Raw genomic sequence first — 23,249 nt, 5'->3', positions numbered from 1 at the left:
GCATGTGATGTTTGCTCTCCCACAATTCCCTCTGCATTTTCGAACAGATCATTACACTGCTAATTGAGGGGTTCTGACTACACAAGTTGTAATTATGATATGGCACATAATAAACATCTATACAATGTTTTGTAAGTTTACACACTATTGGAAAAGTTGAACCCTGAGATAATCATACTATGACCCAGGAGAACCCTGAACAGACCAGAGAGAGGTCTTCAGAATATGATCAAGTATATACATACGGAAGTGGATTATGCTTCATGTATAGGAGACGGATTATTACGGCTGGTGCAGTGTCGCATGGACTTCGCTACTAAAGCTGGGTTCACACTAAGCGACAGCGACAACGACGTCGCTGTTACGTCACCATTTTCTGTGACGTAACAGCGACCTTGTAAGTCGCTGTTATGATCGCTGTCAAACACAGCAGAAGCAGCGATCATAACGTTGCTGTGCTACATGTGCAGAGAGCAGGGAGCCGCGCTTAGCGCTGGCTCCTTGCTCTCCTAGGTACAGTACACATCGGGTTAATTAACCCGATGTGTACTGCAGCTACATGTCACAGTGCAGAGAGCAGGGAGCCGCGCACACTGCTTAGCGCTGGCTCCTTGCTCTCCTTGCTACAGTATACATCGGGTTAATTACCCGATGTGTACTGCAGCCACATGTGCACAGAGCAGGAGCCAGCACTAGCAGCAAGAGCGGAGGCTGGTAACGAAGGTAAATATCGGGTAACCAGGGAAAGGCCTTCCCTTGGTTACCCGATGTTTACGCTGGTTACAGCTCACCGCAGCTGCCAGACGCCGGCTCCTGCTCCCTGCTCGCTTCATTTCGTTGCTCTCTCGCTGTCACACACAGCGATGTGTGTGTCACAGCGGGAGAGTGACGACCAAAAAATGAAGCTGGACATTCAGCAACGACCGGCGACCTCACAGCAGGGGCCAGGTCGTTGCTGGATGTCACACACAGCGACAGCGACGGGACGTCGCTGCAACGTCACAGAAAATGGTGACGTAGCAGCGACGTCGTTGTCGTTGTGTGTGACACCAGCTTAAGACTTGGTAGAGCCAATACTGAATATAAACAATAACTACGGTACATACATGAAATCAACAAGATTCCAAAAATCCATTCCCATTTGAATACATCCAGCCTCCAGTACATTTGATCAATAAACGCATTGATATTGATGCAGTTTGGCATTGCAGGGGTTACATTGCCTCATTTGCTGTTCCATTAATGGCATAATACTGCTTGTTCCAAAACACGGTGTTCTAGAGAGCAGAGACTTCACATGTTCCCCGCATGTGCTGCTGCCCCCTGCCAATAATACCGCAGGGTCACAATGCTATTCTCAGCTGCTTCTACGACGCCAGGCACAGGGGGGCGCCAACAAATCACTAAAATAAAGAGTCAAAAACACTTTAGGGCTTCATTAGTGTCCACAGAGAGACTCCCAACTTTCCAGGTTAGATTAAGACAGTCTACAGGTTTCTTGTAGTTCAGCCCCAATAACTGCAATAGGACCAAGATGCAATACCATGCGCAGCACAGATCATGGATTTCTATTCAGATAGACAACCAACTTTCCTAACCCTGATGATCACCAAGTAGTTACAAAAAAAAAAATAAATAATTGACTCACCGATATGGATCGTAAGCCAGCCCCTCTTGTCTGATCCTACAGAAAAACTACTGTGGCACAACGTACTTAATACATAACCCTAGCTCTAGTGAAAAGATGTCAGAACATACAGGGCATTATGGTGGAGGCCTGTAGTGACCACTCCTTACCCCCCTCCCCCCATGCAGAAAACTATTACCTGACTTCAACTGTGAAATAACCACATGCCTTCACCAATACCAGTCATTTCATTCATTGAAAGGTCCCTCTGGCACATTAGTACATTGTGTCCCAAGAACTGTACTAAGTTAAAGTCCACTTGCATGATGACTACTCGGCAGATAAGACCCGCGTCCTTGGATGGAATACTATTTAAACTGCCTGGAACAGATTGTGTCTTATAAAATAGTAACAGGGCCGCTGAAGGTGGAGGTATCCCAATTGACGTAGGACTAGTTGGCAAAACTACTCAACGGCAAGCAAAGTGTGTGATTCAGAGGTGAGGAATGACTGAAGAGCACTTATATATGGAGAGTAGTATGTGTAACCATGCCAGAGAGTCACATCGTGCGGCCATCGAGTGCCTCTCCTCAATCACCAGTCCTGACATGCAACATTAATGGCAACATACACCACTATGCTATTCTTCATACTTCAAGAAGAATTGCATGGTCATGCCAACATAGGTCTCAACCACATGACCGTGTGGCGTACCTTGAAGGTCATGGATCTCAATGCAAAAAGCTTCAAGGCAGTCCTCAATTATTGCACATCTAATAGGATTGGTCTTTTCTTATAAACCTAAAAAGGTACTTTTTGGACCCTTTAGGTTCCAGGTGCAATTGAAACCCCAGCACCTATTATTATTATTACTACACACCACCTTTGGCGAGGCCTATCAATTTTGGTACAATCCTGCAGTCAGACGCAACGTTACCCAGTGTAGCGGTTTAGGGTCAGATCTTAATAGAAGACGATACAAAGAAAAAATGTCTGCATACACACTATGGACCAGGAAAAAAAGCCCCAAACACCTTATATTATTATTATTATTATTAAGTCTACATCTCAGCCATACTTTGTATATACATGGAGGATATAACTCAGGATGTGTTTCCTCCGTTAACAGGAAATCTGCATAGAAGTGTTAGAAAGTAACCGAACAAAAGACGTGAGTGAAAGCTAAATTTGGTGTCACCACCCTCTGCCTTCAAATAGCAGATACTTATCCCATCATCTAACAATATCAGAGGTGTTTCATCAGGGGCAGTATATATTAAAGAGTCAAACATACAGCCAGTTTCATGTGTAAGGATTGGAACAAGTGGATTCGGTCCCCAAGAGCCCCTGGATCTAGACAACGCATCTTTATGAAACTACCTGAAGACACAGAAGGATCTGCAAAAGCAACAGAAGATCTGTGGTCAGTTCTCAAAGATGTTTGGAACAACCTCTCTGCAGAGCTCCTTCAAAAAGCTGTGTTAGGGTACTTTCACACTTGCGTTTTTTTTTTTGCGCAATCCGCAATTCCGTTGTTTCCCATAGACTTGCATTGATGACGGATTGTACCAAAAGTACCTGCGTTGCTTCCGTTGGCCGATGCTCCGTTGCTTCCGCCGAGTGGAAGCAACACAGACTAACGTTGAATGCTGGCGTCAAAATGACGCCAACCAACGGATTCCGTTGGTTCCGTTAAAATTTATAATGGTTCCCTATGATAGCGGATTCCGTTGCTAAGTGCTTAACAACGGAATCCGCTGCTGGATTCCGCTAATTTCTACTGAGCATGCCCAGAATGAAAAAAAATGAAAAAAGAAATAAAACAGAGCCGATGGATTCCGTTAGACGGACGCCAAACGGATGCAACGGTCCGTTATTTCACAGGAATCAGCTAACGGATTCCTGTGAAATAACGGACCCGTTGCATCCATTTACACCACAAAAATAACGGATGCGTCAAAACGACGCAGCAACGGACCCAGCGGATTCAACCCAACGCAAGTGTGAAACTAGCCTTAGCCTAGAAGAATTGATGGTTTGGGAGGAAAAAGGGTGATCACACCAAAAAAAATTGAAGGTTTATGAGATTCCAAAATCCAAACTATAAACGCTTACTTTGCAGCATTCCGATTCCCCCACACACTTTACCTGCCTAAAACGTATTCACAGTACTGTATTTGTAAAAGTTTCAGTGGTTGTTTTGGCCAATGCTGATGATTAGGGCAAGAATAAATGAACGACAAGGAGCCGAGTGATCTGCCTTGTGCATGCCGCAGCCATATTGACTGGAGTGCACAGCAGGGCTCAGCCTGGTTATATAGCACCCTGCCTAAGCACTTAGGTTACTCAAGTTTAGTGCCTTGTAATGACCTTCCATATAGATAAGACAGCAGGGCCCCAGTCTACACACAAACACTGCGTTGGCCCCACACAGCCTGAAAAAACAAGCCGGCATTGCTCGCTCAGAGCAGCAATGTAGAAATCCACATTAAAATTAAAGTGTAAAGCTCCGGATAGGGGGGGTGGGGGGGGGCCTTTTTTTTTTTTTTTTTAGAGAAAAGCACTTCAGGACGCCAGGTGGTTTACAGATGAAAACATACGGCAATCCAGATGGACAGTATTTAGAGAGGTTTCTCACAAAGTGGATATCTCCCACACACATTCGGATACACTTAAAATGAGTGACATACACATATCAAAAAAAAAATAAATAAAAATTAAAATATATTTATTTTATTTCTTTTTTTTAGTCCTTATGAATAGAAAAGTGATTTCCCCATGGCAAGGAACCAAAAGGTTTCCAAGTTCTTTTTTTTGTGGGATTAGGGACTACATAGGTAAGGATTGTTGACCTCGGAGAGAACCATCGTTACCTATGTAGTCTTTTACTAGGCATTGCTCCCACTAGCCAGATTCCTACTCCACACTGATGAGGGGCAAATACCCCAAAGCAGCTGTCTGAGGATGGATACCATGTTTGGCATAGGTGGTCTCCTTGACTGGAGGCTGCCCTTCTCTTGGTTGCTCCTTCCCGGTGAAAGACCTGGCTAGTTTCCTGCCAGCGTTGAGAAACACGTGATGGTGTCTCCGCGGCATTCTTGCTCTGATGCAAAAGTAGAGAAGTAGTCGTCAGCTGCAGTGGGCTCATACCCAACCTGAACAGATAATGAAAATTAAATACAATTTGAGGGGGGGGGGCAACCTCTAAGCATGGCCTTGCGGGGGAAGCTTCTCAGGTCCAGAAGCAGACAAGTAAAGTAGTGAGGGTGTGCTCAAAGATACATATGGTTTAGCTTTATGGATCCATAGAGCCAACATGAGGATCTTAAAGATCAGACTGCCCCTTATGGAAACCACGCACAGGAATGCCTCTTCAGGCCAGGAAACATGGGACACTTGCAACATTGCAGTTCAATGGTATACAATACTGATCACACAATAGGTTATCAATATAAGATGGTGAGAATCTAGAGATCGGCACAGCTCTGTACATTGTGTAGTGGCCGCTGCCGTGTACTGCAGAACAGATCAGCAGTGCTGAGGAACAGCCACTGGACACTGCAAAGGTGAAGCCAGAATGAGGGTGCACGGATGTCACTGGAGCCTGTAGATCATCAGTGGGGGAGAGGTGGCAAATGTCAGACCCCATTGATTGGTCATTATCATATGACCCAAAAAGAACCCGTTTAATCGCTTTACCCTTCATGTATTGTAACGGGTAACAAAAGCTCCACATTTGTATCATGCAGACTGTGTGGATTTAATCATCTGCAGGAAATCTGTTACATGTGATCTTGGCTCAATGGATCCATGGCTCACTTTGCTTTGAAAGTAGTCAGATCATTGTTGCAGGGAAGTGGTTACAAACAAAGAACTTGTTGTGCTCTGCGTTTGGTTCCTTTCCTTCCTCTTTTTGACCCTGGCAAAGAACAAATTCAGACACTGGCAACAACTTGCAACTTCTTCAAACAAATCTTGCCAATGAGTAGCTGCAAGAGGGGCTGCAAATCCTTCCACTGACGAGACTAAAGAGGTTCAAAAGCAAAACTTATGCAATTTGGAAGTTGATTTTTAATCGCCACACGTCACATCAGCTCAGTTTCTCACCATTTACATGTGGCCTTACACTTCACCCCCTTTTCTGGTTGCATGGTGGTCATCAGCCATGCAAACACCTCCTGTTAGAGGAAGGCTTTGTGTGTTTTGCAGGAGTTAATCCACCAGTCAAGGCCACATAATGCAAATCATCTGAGGTCATGTTGTGGTCGGAGGACGTTTTTAGCCGCACTTGTCACCTGGCTTCTAGGAACAGGCAGGTGTAGGTTACAGGCAGGTGACAACCGAGATTAGGGACTGTGTCCAGCTACCACCTGTTCCTCTTCATCGACCAGCAAAGCCTGCAGGTTACTGGTGCACAATGCCGATCTGACAGTATTGATTGCTGCATTAACCCATCTGTTGCCATGTGATTAGATGGTAAAATAATGGGAAATGCTGGACCACCAAATATAACTCAATAAATGAGATTTTTTCCTGTACTTTGCACCATGTTCCAGTCCATTCTGGAGCTGTAAAATCTGCAGGTGAGTGTCCTCACTTGTGGTGTCAGCAAGTAATATACAGTGGCAATGGAGATTAAGAGATAGAACACAACACTAGTTTAGGGGTTTTTTACCCCTCTCCCCCGACTCGATTTGGGTCACTCTCCCAATCCTACGTTATGTGACGTCACTACAGGAGTGTCTTCTGCATATGTTTTGCAGGTTACATCAGCTGCAAGTTCTGCAACTGGAAAATACTCCCAATATGTTTCAACAAGTCACTTGTGAGTGAGTATTGTCCACATTATTATAAAGACATGTTCGCCCGTGCAGGTTCTCCCCACTATTCTTCATTGCACATTAACGTTCTGGCTTCTACTGAACTCTGATCCTACACGTCTCTACACCACAGTGCCCTATTAGTCATAGTCATAATGTAGCACAATTACCTTGTAGCATGAATGCCACAGCTCTGCAAGTACGGATGCCGGTCATTTACGATAGTTGTACATTTAAAGGGGTTCTCCACTAAATCAGACAACCCCCTTGTCGTCAATCACCGTTTCCACCTTGTAAAAAGAATAAACAACACTTATCCCCTCCAGCAAGGCCAGCACTGCCTCTCCTGGGGATCGCATGACATTGTGCCAGCAGAGAGTGCAAGTTATTTTATAAAAAGGGAGGAGGAAGCTGATTGGGAAGGGGTTGGCCGAGATGTGAACAAGGGTTCAAGAATCAAGTAGTTTTAACCAGAACATGTCAGCTAGGAAGACTTCCCCCAACAATAGGTGATCAAATTGGCTCAAACAGCAAAACAGTATCAAACTGAAAAATTGGCAAAGTTACAGGTCCGTTTTAGTCAGAGGCTTCCGGACAACTGCCACCTCCTCCTCCTCCTCCTGCCTCTTCTGATTAGCAAGCTCAGTAGAAGGAGGTATGGCAGCCATGGACCAAGGGTGGACATATCATTGGTGCAAAGATCAGGGGCCCATTTCTACTTCCAAAATAGGTGGAATTGTGAATTTTGATGAGTTATTGGACCAAAAAGGTCCCCTAGTGTGTTCTTGCACAGGGGCCCTTTTCTGTTTGTAACCACTGGTGTCATGGACCATCAAAGATCAGGATTCTGCAAAGCTTTTGCCCAACTCTTGCCCGTAGCCAGATACTGCAAGTTAAAATATGAAAATTCTGTAGGGAATCAAGAACTAATTTTGGAATACACATGCTGTGTGCCACATTTATGAAGGCTTTTCGGTCCCTCCTAACTGTGTAGATGCCCATTTATATTAATAGTGTTCCTGCCATGATGTGAATCCTTTTATCGGCCCATATATTGGGTCATTTAGTTTATCTGTTTACAAAACAAAACCCAGCAAGTTTCCGTCTAACGTATTGACAGTACAGGGAGCCTTGTAAATTGGCTGCAAAGAAATCTGCTGCGTGAAGCATTTGACTAATCACAAAAGCAATTCCGGACAAACCTGTCACATAGATGCATCACAAGTTCAATAACAGCGACTATGATGGACGTCTGGTCCCAACGCCCCACCTAGGACTGTAATAAGACCTGACTCAGCCCTTGTAGGAGCACCACACTCATTGTGACACTGGCGGTGGGAAGTGGAGTATTATGAGATGTAAGGAATCGCACGGCATGTGCAGCCGGTATATAGATACATCTGCTTAGGCAGCAGGCCGCACGGTCACATGCTCCATAGACTTCAGTCTACAATGCAAACAGAATACAGGCAGCGTTAACAGATGGCTGATACATACACACCGCATAGGAAAACAATAGATAGAATAATAGAAAAATGGCTCAGCAGCCGGAGCGCAGAGGTCATGGCGCTGTGCACACTTCTGTCCCATAGACATTTCTGTTCAATGCTGGTATCACATAAGCCGAAATGTATCATTGTTTACAGCCATTTACAAAACACACTACTGTTAATTGGCCAAATCAAGAGTCTAAAAAGAGGGTTCTCTGCTCTGCACAATCCTTTTGCTAGAAGATTGCCTCTAGAATATTAGAACAAAAGTGTTTTGTAGTGGAAATCTATAAAACTTAAAAAAAAACAAAAAAAAAAAACAAACAAAAACACCCACAAAACTACAAGTAATGTCAGTACACAATAAAAGAAGCGTTGTACAGTCCCCATTGAAATCAATAGGTGCCTGTCCCTCCATGTGATCACGCTGGACCGGTGGATTCATCAGCTCCTGAACGAGTCACTATCCATGTTTGAGAGGAAAATAAAAAAAAGATAGATTGATAGATAGATCTATCTATCTATCAATAAATGACTGAAGAAGGCGGCTTTCACCACCGAAACGCATTGTCCGTGATGTATTCGTCCTGCAATTACTTTATGTCCTCAGCTCTGTTATATCTTTTTTTAATTTATTCTACAAATAAATTTACAAGTTTTATGTCACCTGGATTCACCGATTTTTTTTGCTAGATCTCTTCTATACAATATATTTTTTTTTTTTTCTCTTCATAGCAGTTTTAACAAGGACATGTTTAGTATAAGAGATGTAGATCTATCCCCTATATCTATCCCCTATATCCCCAAAAAAAAAAGAAAAAATCCCTCCCATCCCCACCTATGCCATATCTAAAACATGCATTTTTGTGGGTAGCTTGTAGTTGTTCAGCTCAGGACAAGGTCTGAACTCAAGTTTACTGCCAAGACGACCTTTGGATTTTGCTAAAGTTGCAAAATCTTGTTAGGAGACCTCAGCATAAGGAAGAAGAAAAAAAAAAAACAGTTTGAAGATTACAAGATGTGAAAGGCAATTTCCCAGTGACTGGTTGCAGATCCATCCAGCCAGGGGCCATTTAATAAATCAATAATACGCTTATGCCAGACAGACCTCGCCACAACTCCTGGGCAGAGCTCAGTGGACAGGAGTGGGCCACACTAATGCCAACAAGTTTACACCACTTTCCACATACATTATGTGCCCCTGACAGCCCTCAGCAGTCACTGATCTGATTTTCTGATGCCCACACGGGGTAAAGCAAGTCTGAGCCTCATCTAAACTAAAGAATAGAAAACCTGCATTCGTTGCCCACAGCAGCCAATCACAGCAGCTTTCATTTTTTATTATAAACCGCTCTAGCAACAAAAGCTGCTCTGTGATTGGCTGCTACAAGTAGAGGTTTTCTTAGGCTAGATTCATATTGCCGTCAATTTGTATCAGTCACAATCCGCGGCTCTGGTAAACAACGGAATCAGTTTGGCGGATTCTGTTGTTTCCCATAGACTTTTATGAGTGGCGGATGGTGACTGATGAACTTGCTTTGCATCCGCTGCGCGGCGCATCAGTTGTCTTTGGACTGACCGCCAGGTGATACAACGCAGAATGCAACGTCTTTTTGGGATGTCAAAATTAACACACCACGCAGGAATCCGGCAAACTTGTAATGTTTGTCTATGGTGCTGGATTCAGTCATGCTCTACTGAGCATGCCCAGCATGTTTGGCTCACCCACTGGGCTGTCCCAAACACAAACAGATCACGATGGATCCGTCAAAAAACGGACTCACAGCGGATGTAATGGACGCAACAGATCCGTTTTTCACAGGATTCCTGTGAACAGAATCCTGTGAAAAACACATCCGTTGAGTCAGTTGACATCTAAAAAACGACTGATCTATCCCTGACGGATTTAAAACAATGGAAATGCGAACCTAGCCTTACAGTTTTTCATAATCATAATTTATCAGCAGACATCAGTGAGGACGGTGTGTGGACTTGGTTTTGCTCCTGTGGTGCAGTAATGCTTGGGGGTTGTGCCTCTTTTTAATCACACAGAAGCCTGTTAATATGACAGAGTGGGTAGAGTGCAGACACTGCAGAGTGCCCACCACCTGCACACTACAGCCACCATACACACCGCAGCACTCACCCAGACTCAGCTTTCCCTGTATACACAGGGGTGCAGTCGCTCAGACTCCGCTGTATACAGTATACACCGTGGTGCACTCACCTAGGCAGGCTCCGCTGTATACAGTATACACCGTGGTGCACTCACCCAGGCAGGCTCCGCTGTATACAGTATACACCGTGGTGTACTCACCCAGGCAGGCTCTGCTGTATACAGTATACACCGTGGTGCACTCACCCAGGCAGGCTCTGCTGTATACAGTATACACCGTGGTGCACTCACCCAGGCAGGCTCTGCTGTATACAGTATACACCGTGGTGCACTCACCCAGGCAGGCTCTGCTGTATACAGTATACACCGTGGTGCACTCACCCAGGCAGGCTCCACTGTATACAGTATACACTGTGGTGCACTCACCCAGGCAGCCTCCGCTGTATACAGTATACACTGTGGTGCACTCACCCAGGCAGCCTCCGCTGTATACAGTATACACTGTGGTGTACTCACCCAGGCAGCCTCCGCTGTATACAGTATACACTGTGGTGTACTCACCCAGGCAGCCTCTGCTGTATACAGTATACACTGTGGTGCACTCACCCAGGCAGCCTCCGCTGTATACAGTATACACTGTGGTGCACTCACCCAGGCAGCCTCCGCTGTATACAGTATACACTGTGGTGTACTCACCCAGGCAGCCTCCGCTGTATACAGTATACACTGTGGTGTACTCACCCAGGCAGCCTCCGCTGTATACAGTATACACTGTGGTGCACTCACCCAGGCAGCCTCCGCTGTATACAGTATACACTGTGGTGCACTCACCCAGGCAGGCTCTGCTATATACAGTATACACTGTGGTGTACTCACCCAGGCAGCCTCTGCTGTATACAGTATACACTGTGGTGTACTCACCCAGGTAGCCTCTGCTGTATACAGTATACACTGTTGTACACTCACCCAGGCAGCCTCTGCTGTATACAGTATACACCGTGGTGTACTCACCCAGGCAGGCTCTGCTGTATACAGTCTACACCGTGGTGCACTCACCCAGGCAGGCTCTGCTATATACAGTATACACTGTGGTGCACTCACCCAGGCAGGCTCTGCTATATACAGTATACACTGTGGTGTACTCACCCAGGCAGCCTCTGCTGTATACAGTATACACTGTGGTGCACTCACCCAGGCAGCCTCTGCTGTATACAGTCACCCAGGCAGGCTCTGCTGTATACAGTCACCCAGGCAGGCTCTGCTGTATACAGTCACCCAGGCAGGCTCTGCTGTATACAGTCACCCAGGCAGGCTCTGCTGTATACAGTCACCCAGGCAGGCTCTGCTGTATACAGTCACCCAGGCAGGCTCTGCTGTATACAGTCACCCAGGCAGGCTCTGCTGTATACAGTCACCCAGGCAGGCTCTGCTGTATACAGTCACCCAGGCAGGCTCTGCTGTATACAGTCACCCAGGCAGGCTCTGCTGTATACAGTCACCCAGGCAGGCTCTGCTGTATACAGTCACCCAGGCAGGCTCTGCTGTATACAGTCACCCAGGCAGGCTCTGCTGTATACAGTCACCCAGGCAGGCTCTGCTGTATACAGTCACCCAGGCAGGCTCTGCTGTATACAGTCACCCAGGCAGGCTCTGCTGTATACAGTCACCCAGGCAGGCTCTGCTGTATACAGTCACCCAGGCAGGCTCTGCTGTATACAGTCACCCAGGCAGGCTCTGCTGTATACAGTCACCCAGGCAGGCTCTGCTGTATACAGTCACCCAGGCAGGCTCTGCTGTATACAGTCACCCAGGCAGGCTCTGCTGTATACAGTCACCCAGGCAGGCTCTGCTGTATACAGTCACCCAGGCAGGCTCTGCTGTATACAGTCACCCAGGCAGGCTCTGCTGTATACAGTCACCCAGGCAGGCTCTGCTGTATACAGTCACCCAGGCAGGCTCTGCTGTATACAGTCTACACCGTGGTGCACTCACCCAGGCAGGCTCCGCTCACCAGCGCGGTGGCAGTCAGGGCACCGGCGGACGCTCCATAGATGTTTCTGGCATTCTCTACCAGGAATGGTGCGTGCTCCTTCAGACAACTGGCGACTCCGATGTGGTAGATTCCCAGGAACCCACAGCCCGCAAAGGAGATGTTCCAGGGGGAGTCCAGGGGGAACATGTCCGCCCGCGCTGCTGTCCGCTATTCTGCACAGGAGAGAAGCCACAGATCAGCCCCGTCCTCAGCCCCCGCTGTGCCGCGCTCCGGCTCCGCGCCGTTACCTCTGTCAGTGTCCGCAGCCGCCGCGTCCTGTCCGTTCCCGTCTCCGACACTTTATCTTCCGTCCAATTCCTGCTATTATGTTATTATAGGCGGCAGTTCTGACGTCACTCCGCTCAGACACCAATCAGTGCGCATTGCCGGTGGAAATGTCAGAGCAGATAGAGAGCAGCCTGACCAATGAGCGGCGGAGTTGGAGCTACACCCTCTGGTGTGGGCGGAGCGCTGCCTCCTGATCTGCCGCCGGCCCGCACTGACCTCTGCTGTCACTGAGCGGACAGTTCTACAAGGCGGCCGGGAGGGGGCGCTCACTAGCCTGAAGTGCACGTGTCTGCAGACGGAAATAAGAGATAAAAGGACAGCCTCAGCTTCCTCCAGCAGTCCCATAGACAATGACTGGAGAAGAAGCCGAGCTCCCACCTCTCCTCCATTCAGGACAATGTGGCAGAACTTGCACCTCACTGGGAGGTGGAGCGCTGTATCCAATCCAGCCAGTATCGCAGCAATATGTCAGGCAGAACATTAGGTGCACTATTGGGTTTTTAGCGCCATTCTCTGTGGCAAAAGTATTGGGACATCTACACATTACACCTGAAGGAGACTTTATAATATCCAATACTAAACATAAAGGCAATTATGGGCAGCCCCTTAAAGCTTGAAAGGATAGGGGATAACTTTTGTATGCTGGGGGTCTGATGGCCGTAGCCCCCCCAACAATGATGAGTGAAGAGTGGAGATTTACTATGTCCAAGGCCTCTCTGAAGATCAGCCTAGCCCTAATCTCCAGTCACTGGGTCAGTAGGATCTATCCTCCTAAGGCTAGGTTCACATTTCCGTTAAATGTATCAGTCACAATCCGCGGCTCTGGTAAACAACGCAATCCGTTTAGCAGATTCCGTTGTGTCCCATAGACTTGTATTAGTGGCGGATTGCGACTGATTACCTTGCATTGCATCCGCTGTGCGGCGGTCAGTCGTTTTTGGACTGACCGCGGGGCGGAAACAACACAGAATGTAACATTTTTCTGGCCGTCAAAATTGACACACCGCGCAGGAATCCGTCACAGTCCATCACGCTTGTAATGTATGTCTATGGTGCTGGATTCCGTCGTAATTCGTCTTACGACAGAATCCAGCGCTGGATTCCGTCATGCTCTACTGAGCATGCCCAGCATGTTTGGCACACCCACTGGGCTGTCCCAAAAACAAACGGATCGTGACTGAGCCCTCAAAAAACGGACGCACAGCAAATGTAACAGACGCGACGGATCAGTTTTTTCACAAGATTCCTGTGAAAGGAATCTTGTGAAAAAACACATCAGTTGCGTCGGTTGACAACTAAAAAACGACTGATCCATGGCTGACGGACCTGACGCATTTAAAACAACGGAAATGTGAACCTAGCCTAAACCATCTATATGGGCATGTAGGTCATAGGAAGCTAAATAAAGTGCGATCTGATGTTTTATTATCAAGAAATCCAGGTTTTGCTTATAGGTTAATGAGCTGTTAAGATCTATGGGCCAGATACTAAATCACCTCCAGAGATTACTGCAAATAAAAGGGGACGTTACCAGTTTGAGACATGTAATGACTGACAGTCTGCTGTCATAATCTACATGTCTCATACTGGTAATGTCCCCTTTTATTTAAAATAAGCCCTGGACGCCGATTCTTGGTGAGATCTATGTCCGGCCCATAGCACTTAACAGCTCATTTACATATTAAGAATAACATGGATTTATGTGGAATAAAACTGCGGATAACAGATCTCAATATAGAATTTTATTCAACTTCATGCCCACATGGACGTCTTAGGGAGGGTTCATCCCATTGACGGATCCTTTTAAGAATGAATGGAGTGGTAGTGAACATGGTCGACCTCCACTCTATTACACCAGAGCTTTTCGAACGCCCATTTTCATTGTGCACCGTTTTCAGGCATATGTGCCTATTGGAGGCACACACTCAGATATAGTAGACTACGTCCAGGTGTCTATTTCCAGTAAGCGTATACCCCCAAAAATGGTGCATGATAGAGCACACAGTGACTCCGTCTGCTCCATTATAGTCAGTGGCCCCTTTGGCGCAAACATCCGACTCCCCTCTTTGGCAAGGGTTTCGGAAGGAAGACCTGACGGGGCCACTGAACGGGGAGAGGAACGCAGTGTTTGGCTGAGTGTACAATCCGTCTCATCTGGCAGGAACTTGTCTGGCTAGAGAAGAGCACTGGCCTTTTGGATTCAAGCTGCCAGACCGTTATCCCCATGGACATCACCTATAGGGAGAGAGTTGACCGATCCCACCGACTCCAATTAAGTGTGTATGTAGGTCAATAGAGGACATTTAAAGGAATTGTCCATAACTAAAGCTGGTGTCACACATAACGACGACGACAACGACGTCGCTGCTACGTCACCATTTTCTGTGACGTTGCAGCGACGTCCCGTCGCTGTCGCTGTGTGTGACATCCAGCAACGACCTGGCCCCTGCTGTGAGGTCGCCGGTCGTTGCTGAATGTCCAGCTTCATTTTTTGGTCGTCACTCTCCCGCTGTGACACACACATCGCTGTGTGTGACAGCGAGAGAGCGACGAAATGAAGCGATCAGGAGCCGGCACTGGCAGCTGCGGTAAGCTGTAACCAGCGTAAACATCGGGTAACCAAGGGAAGACCTTTCCCTGGTTACCCGATGTTTACGCTGGTTACCAGCCTCCGCTCTTGCTGCCAGTGCCGGCTCCTGCACTGTGACATGTGGCTGCAGTATGCATCGGGTAATTAACCCGATGCATACTGTAGCAAGGAGAGCAAGGAGCCAGCGCTAAGCAGTGTGCGCGGCTCCCTGCTCTCTGCACTGTGACATGTAGCTGCAGCACACATTGGGTTAATTAACCCGATGTGTACTGTACCTAGGAGAGCAAGGAGCCAGCGCTAAGCGCGGCTCCTTGCTCTCTGCACATGTAGCGACGTTATGATCGCTGCTTCTGCTGTGTTTGACAGCTAAGCAGCGATCTTAACAGCGACTTACAAGGTCGCTGTTACGTCACCGAAAATGGTGACGTAACAGCGACGTCGTTGTCGCTGTCGCTTAGTGTGACACCAGCTTAAGACAACGACTACTGATTCCACGTTTCCCTCAAGTAAAATAATAAAGCATATACTCACCACCCGTGCAGGCGCTGTTCCAGCGGTGCTGGTGTCGTGTTTCCAGGGCGGGGAGACAGAAGCTGGTGGTGATTCGATGCAGGGCTCACAAGCAATCACAACATCAATGAGCCCTAGCATTGAGAGTCACGACACAGCTGGAATGGCACCAGCAGTGGATGTGAGTACAGGCTTTTCTTTATTTTACCTGGGGGAAACAGGTGTCCTAGTAGTGGGCAATCCCTATAAAGGATGTACGTTTCTACAATCAGGAGCACACCACTCTTCAGCCTGCGTGAAGATTGACAACTGCCCACTCTTTCATACTGCAAGCTGCGGCCACTATCAGAAGATGGAGCAGCTCCAGAGCTGAGCATTTCCGGCTGCCTGCTGCTGCCGACACTGGGACCAAAAACAGCTGATCAGGTGTTGGACTTCAGCCGATTAGAGATTGATGACCTATCCTAAGGATAGGCTATCAATGTAAAAGTAGTGGACAACCCCTTTAAATGTTGTCAATCCCAGGTCAAGTGTTTGTCAATCACTGGAGCCTGCCCAATACTAATAATGTGTGAAAAACCTCAATGTAAGGATTTAGCTCTGATTATTAATTGAAGCGTTTGTCACATGAATGCAAGTATGTTCTTTTGAGCGAAGCTAGTCGTCACATGACCACAAGCAAAGCCAAATCCTAACAGTGTAAATATTACGCACTGTTAGAATGTGACAAGCTGCAGTGCTTGCTGAAAACTTGCAGTGGGCAGATCCATCCCTTTAAAGAGAACCTGCAGCATGTAACATCCACTCTATGAGCTGCATTGTACACTCGTTGGCCAGGAGAGTCCCCAGCGGCTTCTCCCATCCGCAGCCCTGGATGGACAAGACTCCGCCTATTAGGCCCATAGGCAGAGACCAGTCAATGTCAGTGTGGCGCCCCTTACCTGGTCAGGCACCACTGAGTACTGCACCCATGCTGGGGGCAGTACAATACAGGTGATCCAGAAGGCTGACCGAGGTGTGACTACACAGGCGCATAGTAATCAGGTCTCACACATCTATATTTGATAGGGACCCCTGGGGAATCCAGGAGGGGGCATGGCATCCATGTCCACTCAAGGGGTGTGGTGGAGAGCCTGGTTGCTAGGTTGCGTAGGCAAGAACAGGAGAGGAGGAGTAGTGAGCCAGTTAGTAAGTGCAGCTCAGGGAGAGCAGACGTGAGGAGCAGACCCTGCAGGCTGTTACAAGCTGACAGCGTACCCGCAGTGACTACCGACGGGGGCGATCGGTCACCTGGTAGTGCCACCCGAAATCCACCCAAGGCTAGAGAGAGCAACGGAGTGGCAGAGTAAGGGGACTGCCAGGGAGGTACCAGGCCCGCAAGGGTAACAGGTCCCAGTGCAGAGATAGATTCACCTTTCTTCTGCCAAACCTACCGGTGAGGGCACTTCAGACCCACACCACACCACCACAGAGTCCGCAGCCACGTAGCAAAGAGAGGGCCCATAGTTCACAGGAGGCAAGCAGCCGGAGTGACCTGGTCCAGGCTACAAGCAAACGGGCCGAATTGAGGGGAGAACAGGCAGCAGCAACTTCCCTGGGTGACCCCCGTAGGGACTTCAAGTCGGAATCATCACAAAAACACACAGGGCTAAGGAAGGCGAGTTGGTAGTCACCCTCATCAGCCAGCCAGAAGGATACCTGGTTCAAGCCTGGTTCATCCCAGCTACGCCCGGGTTACTCACCCTGCCATCTACTGTGAGTAAAAACCCTGAAAGACTGTCTGGACTGTGCCTGAGTCATTCTGCGACCTGTGGTTTCACACACCTACACAGGGCCCTGGGGCTTGCCTCACTCTCAGGGGGCCACTACAACTGACTGCACCCACCATCAGCCCCAGGCATTCCTTAATGTGCAGTGTCGGTCACCCTGACCGCAATACCGAGAGTGGCGCCACGAAAATCCTAAAAGAAGTTTCCCTACCTGTGACCAGACTGTTCCTCCACGTGGAGTCCCTGAAGGTAATGCACCGACACAACACCTGTGGGGCTTCACATCAGTGGGTGGAGAGAAGCCATTGGGGACCCTCCTGTCCGACTATTGTACAACGAGGCTCTGTCCCGCAGCTATTAATGAAACACTGCAGACACAACTTTTCTTGCCTGTTTTTATACAACTGATTTCAGCTGGATCTGTTTTTTTAACATTGGAGTCTATGGAAACCGGATTCGTTAACGGATGGCTATTGATCTTCCATTTAAATCTGATCCAGTAAGCAAAAAACGGATCCTTTACAAATGAAAGAAAAACAGATGGCTAAGTAATGAATCCGTTTTCCATAGACTTCAGTGTTAAAAAAAGAACGGATCCAGCTGAAACTGATTATTTAAATATTGGTAAAATTTGGGTCTGCACAATTTTAGGGGCCATTGGATTACTGCTGGATCCTAATGGATGATCCTGGATTCTATTGGATGATTACTGGACATGTGAACTCAGCCCTAGCCTGTTTGCTTACTGAATTAAATAGCCCACAATGACAATGGGTGACTATGGGCTTTGATCTTCGATTGCAGTAAACACAACATATAGGTTGGCAAGTGTGGTGCTGTTTACTTGGTGTTGGGGTTTGTGCGCTCAGACTGCCCATCCATACACTGTTTGTGCCAACTAAGGGGTCTCTCCTGTGTCCTAGGTAATAATTATACTGAATTACATTAGATCACCATTGTTCAGGTCGTATACAGGGCAGGTGTGAGCTGGTAATGACCCCATAAACCTGGCAGGAGCCATCTGCCTATATTTGCTCACACGCACTTTTACCGATGGATCAATCCTAGTTTTATGCTTGTTCTGCCAATGCCGGGATACAGTACTCCATCTCATATCATGGTAAAGCCGACCTTGATGTTACATTTCACTTTGGACTAATTACTGCACGGTGGATTACTAGAATCAGGCCTGAAAATAATAATCCAACAGCATTGCAAGGGTTAACCCGATAATTATAGGGGTTATAATTACAGGTAGGCTATTAGCCCCTAGGCATTGTCACAACCGTGACCTCAAAGTTTACATGTGAAAGAATAAAGTCACAAGCTGCCTGCAACAATTCTTTGTGATTCTCGCAGCATTTTCTCTTTAGGTGGAATTACTAATCCAGAGCAATAGAGATGGGATGAATTTAGGTGTTAGGGAGGGGGGGGGATTCAAAAGTTGACTTTTTTTTTTTTTTTTTTTTGCACACAGTCAAGTAGGAGGCACCTTACTTAGTTTGGTGCAACCTACTCCAACCAGACCCCTGGATCAGTACTGGTGCATAAACATCAGTCTTGAAAAATATTTCCCATAATGGGAATCCATCTGCAGTAGTGATGAGCGAGCACGATCATGCTCAGTACAAGCAATGAGCGGGCACTACAATGCTCGGTACTCGTAACTAGTGATGACCGAGCACTACCATGCTCGGAAGCTCGGTACTAGCAACTAGTGATGAGCGAACACTACCATGCTCGGGTGCTCAGTACTCATAACTAGTGCTGAGCGGGCACTAACATGCTCAGGTGCTCGTAACTAGTGATGATCAGGCACTACCATGCTTGGTACTAGTAACTAGTGATGAGCGGGCACTACCATGCTTGGATGCTTGGTACTAGTAACTATTGATGAGCGAGCACTACTATGCTCAGGTGCTCGTAAATAGTGATGAGCGGGCATGACCATGCTGAGGTGCCCTGCACTCATAACTAGTGATGATGATTAGAGGGTACTACCATGCTCGGTATTTGAAAGGAGTGGGTAGACACTCGCAACTTGGGTGCTGAGCATAATGGATGTCAATGGCAAGATCATCAGAAAAATACTTGAGTTTCCCATTGACTTCTATTTTACTCAGTACTCAAGACGAGCCTGTCCAACCTACTTGTTTCAAGTACTGAAAATAGTAGTACTCGTTCACCACTAGTCGGGCAGGATTTCACCCCCCAAACTATTTATATGTGCCTGTAGCTCTTTCAAAGACAAGTCCAGCAATACTTTTACATGACCAGGCTGTTCCTCTGTTAGTAAGAAATCAGGATTTACATTAATATGCAAATAGCACTAAAGGACTATGGTACATCTGAAGCCTCAGTCACTCCAGCTCTATGCCCCACCCAGCCCTGCCCTCTCCTCCAGTTTGACCAGTCATTCATGATTATCATGGTGTATATGCCCCTTTAGATTGGATAGTCTTAAAACACATCAAGCTTATCATGGTGGTTCATGCTGGGTAATAAACTGAGCTCATTTTTTACACATTTGTCTTACCCAGGGTTCCCAAACTCCAGTCCTCGAGGGCCGCCAACAGTGCATGTTTTCAGGATTTCCCTAGCATTGCATGGGTGTTGGAATCAACTGTGCAGGTGATTAAATTATCACATGTGCAATACTAAGGAAATCCTGAAAACATGCACTGTTGGCGGCCCTTGAGGACTGGAATTGGGGACCCATGGTCTAACCTTAAAGAACCTTTTGGTTGGCTCAGAATAGATACATACTGCATCTGTACTAAATGGTGGACACATACATTCAGGAGGTATTCACCCGACAGTGACCAGTCAGGATGGAGTGAGGACAAAGCATCTGTCCACCATAGGAACCCATTGTTATAAAACACACACAGAACTATGCATTTATTTACAATGACCCTCTACATAGGAAAGCATACACCGTGTGCACTTAGCCTCATTTATCTACTTCTTTGTTACCACATTTTAAGCCATGACCATTTTTCGTACCAGTGATTCTAAGATCCAATAGGTTCTCTGGTGACCCAAGTTCAGGCTCCATAAAGTCACACACGCCATTATCTTAAGTTACTAAAAATTTGCTGTAAAATCCAATCCAAGCTCTTGTTATGTTATCTGAAACCAGCATGATATAGGCACACAGAACTGGATTCCAGCGGTGTGTCACTAACTGAGCTGCTTGCTCTAGTTTTGATAAAACTCACCATTTTCTATTTTGCAGATCTAGCAGTTCTCTGAATGCTGAGCTCTGTATACCACTGATTTGTACACTCAGAATCATAGAATGGTAGAGTTGGAAGGGACCTCAAGGGCCATCGCGTCCAACCCCCTGTGAGTGCAGGCTTTCCTAAATCATCCCAGCTATATTTATCCAGCTTCCGCTTGAAGTTTTCCATTGATGGAGACATCACTACCTCCCGTGGTAGCCTGTTCCACTCTCTGACTACCCTGTCAGAAAGTTTTTCCTAATGTCTAATCTGAATCTCCTTCCTTTTAGTTTCATCCCATTGCTTCTTGTACTTCCCTGTGCTAATGAGAATAGGGTAGTTCCCTCTGCACTGTGACTTCCTTTCAGATATTTGTAGATCGCTATTAAGTCTCCTCTCAGCCTTCTCTTTTCCAAACTAAACATCCCTAGTTCTTTTAGGCTACTTTCACACATCCGGTTTGAGCACTGTGGCTCAATCCGGCTGTGAAAACTATGCAACGGATGCGGCGAAAACACCGCATCCTTTGCATAAGTTTTTACATGCGGCCCGTCCGTTTTTTTCCGGTTGCGGCATGCTACTGAGCATGCGCAGTGGAAAAAAACGCATGCGGCGGCCGGATGCGTTTTTTTCCGCATCGCGCCGCATCCGGCCTCCATAGGTATGCATTGAAAAATGCGCTGCAGCGGCCGGATGCGGTGTTTTTTGCCGGAGCAAAAAACGTTGCAGGGAACGTTCGATCCGGCCGCGGCATCGGCTAAATCTGACGCATGCAAAAACCGGACCGAACGCAAGCCCCTCCGGCACAATACGGCACTAATGTAAGTATATGCAAAAAAAAACCCGCAACCGGCATTACAAAAGCCGGTTGCGGTTTTTCTGCAGAACGCCGTATTGTGCCGCAGAGCAAAAATCCGGATGTGTGAAAGTACCCTTAGCTGTTCTTCATATGACATGGTTTGCAGACCTTCTCCCATCTTGGTTGCTCTTCTCTGGACTTGCTTCAATATATCGATGATATATTGGAGCAAGTCCCATCAGAAGAAAGCTGCTTATCAGTGGTGAGGGCCAGTTTACACAGAGCAGGACTACATGGCACAAGACAACTAGTCCTCTAGTTATGGTCTGCTTATAAAACACTAGTTTGGAATATTCACACGGTATCAGCTGGTATTGGAAATAACGTCCATTTATATGAAGGTGACTATTACTACGGAGTGTGCACAGAATGTTAACATCACTATTCACATGAATGAGGTGGTCATACATGTCAACACTTGTCTGGATTAATAGATTGCACAAGTCTCAGCATTCACCTTTGATAGATTTATTCATAGTTACTAGGTCAGTCCTAAGCCACTGTCCAGGGTCTTCTATTACACAAACAAACTTCTGAAACATTAGTAGAGCAGATATTTATTTCTGCAGACAAAAAAAAAAATTGTACCCCTTGTACAAGATAACAACTTTAAGGGGGGAGGGGGTGAGCAATAAAGGATCTTGGAAAAAAAAAATTATACTAGAAAGTGGTATGTAAAAGCAAATTGGGAATAACAGACCTGAGTAGGGAGCTAGTATTATTTGGGCTCGCTCACATTGGCGTATAATACAGAGAAGCGGAACGTCAGAAAATCTCACATTGCACCCAGACCAATGTTAGGCAATGACGCAGGTCAGATCTGAGATTTGCCTCCGCTCTCAATGGACTGAGGGAAAACACAAAAAAAAACAAAAAAAAAACCACAACATGCTGCGATTAGCAGCTTGCAAATCAAAAAAGGTCCATGGAGCCCCTGTTAGGAGTCTCGACACAGAAAATAGCCAGATATCCCTCCGTGAAGGACCTAGCCAAGAAGTGGCTCTTTTTAAGGAAACCACCATAACCACCATATGCAATTAGCAGCTTATCTCAGATAATCTCATGCGTATCTATACAAGTGTAGGAGTACGTGTTAAAAATCGGACTGCACCAATGTAATCTGATATACGCAGAGAAAGGCAACAGAGAAGATTGAGAAAATAGGAATTACCACCTACCGACAAGGTTTCCAGGAGCCCATCATGACAGCACCACCGGAGTTTCCCTTTGACCTCTACAGGGACAGGAAACACACAGAAGAGGTTAAAAAGGTTATAGTCTCCAGTGACCTCATTACCCTACCACAACCGGAGCTGCTGCCTCACCACCGTGCGGAGCTGCCGCCCAATCTACACCCCACCTACTGTCTCCTCCCCAAAATCCTATAGAATGTAAGCCCGCAAGGGCAGGGGTCCTCTTCCCTCTGTACCAGTCTTGTCTATTGTAACTTGTATATGTATTCTGTATGTAACCCCTTCTCATGTACAGCGCCATGGAATCAATGGTACTCTATAAATTAATAATAATAATAATAATAATAATAATAATAATAATAAAAGCCCCTCTCACCCCAACCTCCACAGTGACTTTTCAAATACCAGACCATGATGGGTGCAACACAATTTTATTTTCCGTCTTCTTCATATAAATGTTAACTTCACACAGGCATAAAGAAGCATTAGGGGGGATAGACTGATGCGGTCATGATGGGCTCCTGGAAACATCATTACCGGCAGGTAGTAATTCCTACTTTCCAGGACACCACCACCGGAGAATACCAAAGAAATCAGCACTAGGGTGGGATTACAGCCTGAAGGACCGTCCTACTATAGGTGGTCTGGTGATTGGATAGGACATTAAATTTATAGTGTCTATGAAATGTATTTGGTCCAATCCAAGTGGCTGCTCTATAGAGGCCCCTGCT

The 23,249-nt window shown here is 46.7% G+C and overlaps 1 protein-coding gene across 1 annotated transcript in view; it reads right to left on the bottom strand.

The window, feature by feature from the left end:
• Positions 1 to 12,431, bottom strand: part of PNPLA2 (patatin like domain 2, triacylglycerol lipase) — a 44,188-nt gene extending 31,757 nt beyond the window's left edge. Inside the window, exons 1-2 of the mRNA XM_075326908.1 lie at positions 12,334 to 12,431; positions 12,046 to 12,258 (exon numbers count right to left, since the gene is read on the bottom strand). Coding sequence (XP_075183023.1) covers positions 12,046 to 12,232 — 187 coding nt within the window. The 5' untranslated portion in view covers positions 12,233 to 12,258; positions 12,334 to 12,431. The remainder of the gene's footprint in view (positions 1 to 12,045; positions 12,259 to 12,333) is intronic.
• Between the last annotated feature and the right edge of the window lie 10,818 nt (positions 12,432 to 23,249).

This window comes from Anomaloglossus baeobatrachus, chromosome 10 (genome assembly GCF_048569485.1).
Source record: "Anomaloglossus baeobatrachus isolate aAnoBae1 chromosome 10, aAnoBae1.hap1, whole genome shotgun sequence".
NCBI classification, from domain to species: domain Eukaryota; kingdom Metazoa; phylum Chordata; class Amphibia; order Anura; family Aromobatidae; genus Anomaloglossus; species Anomaloglossus baeobatrachus.
Note: the sequence above shows the minus strand (reverse complement) of the source record. Positions and strands in the feature narration are given on the sequence as shown.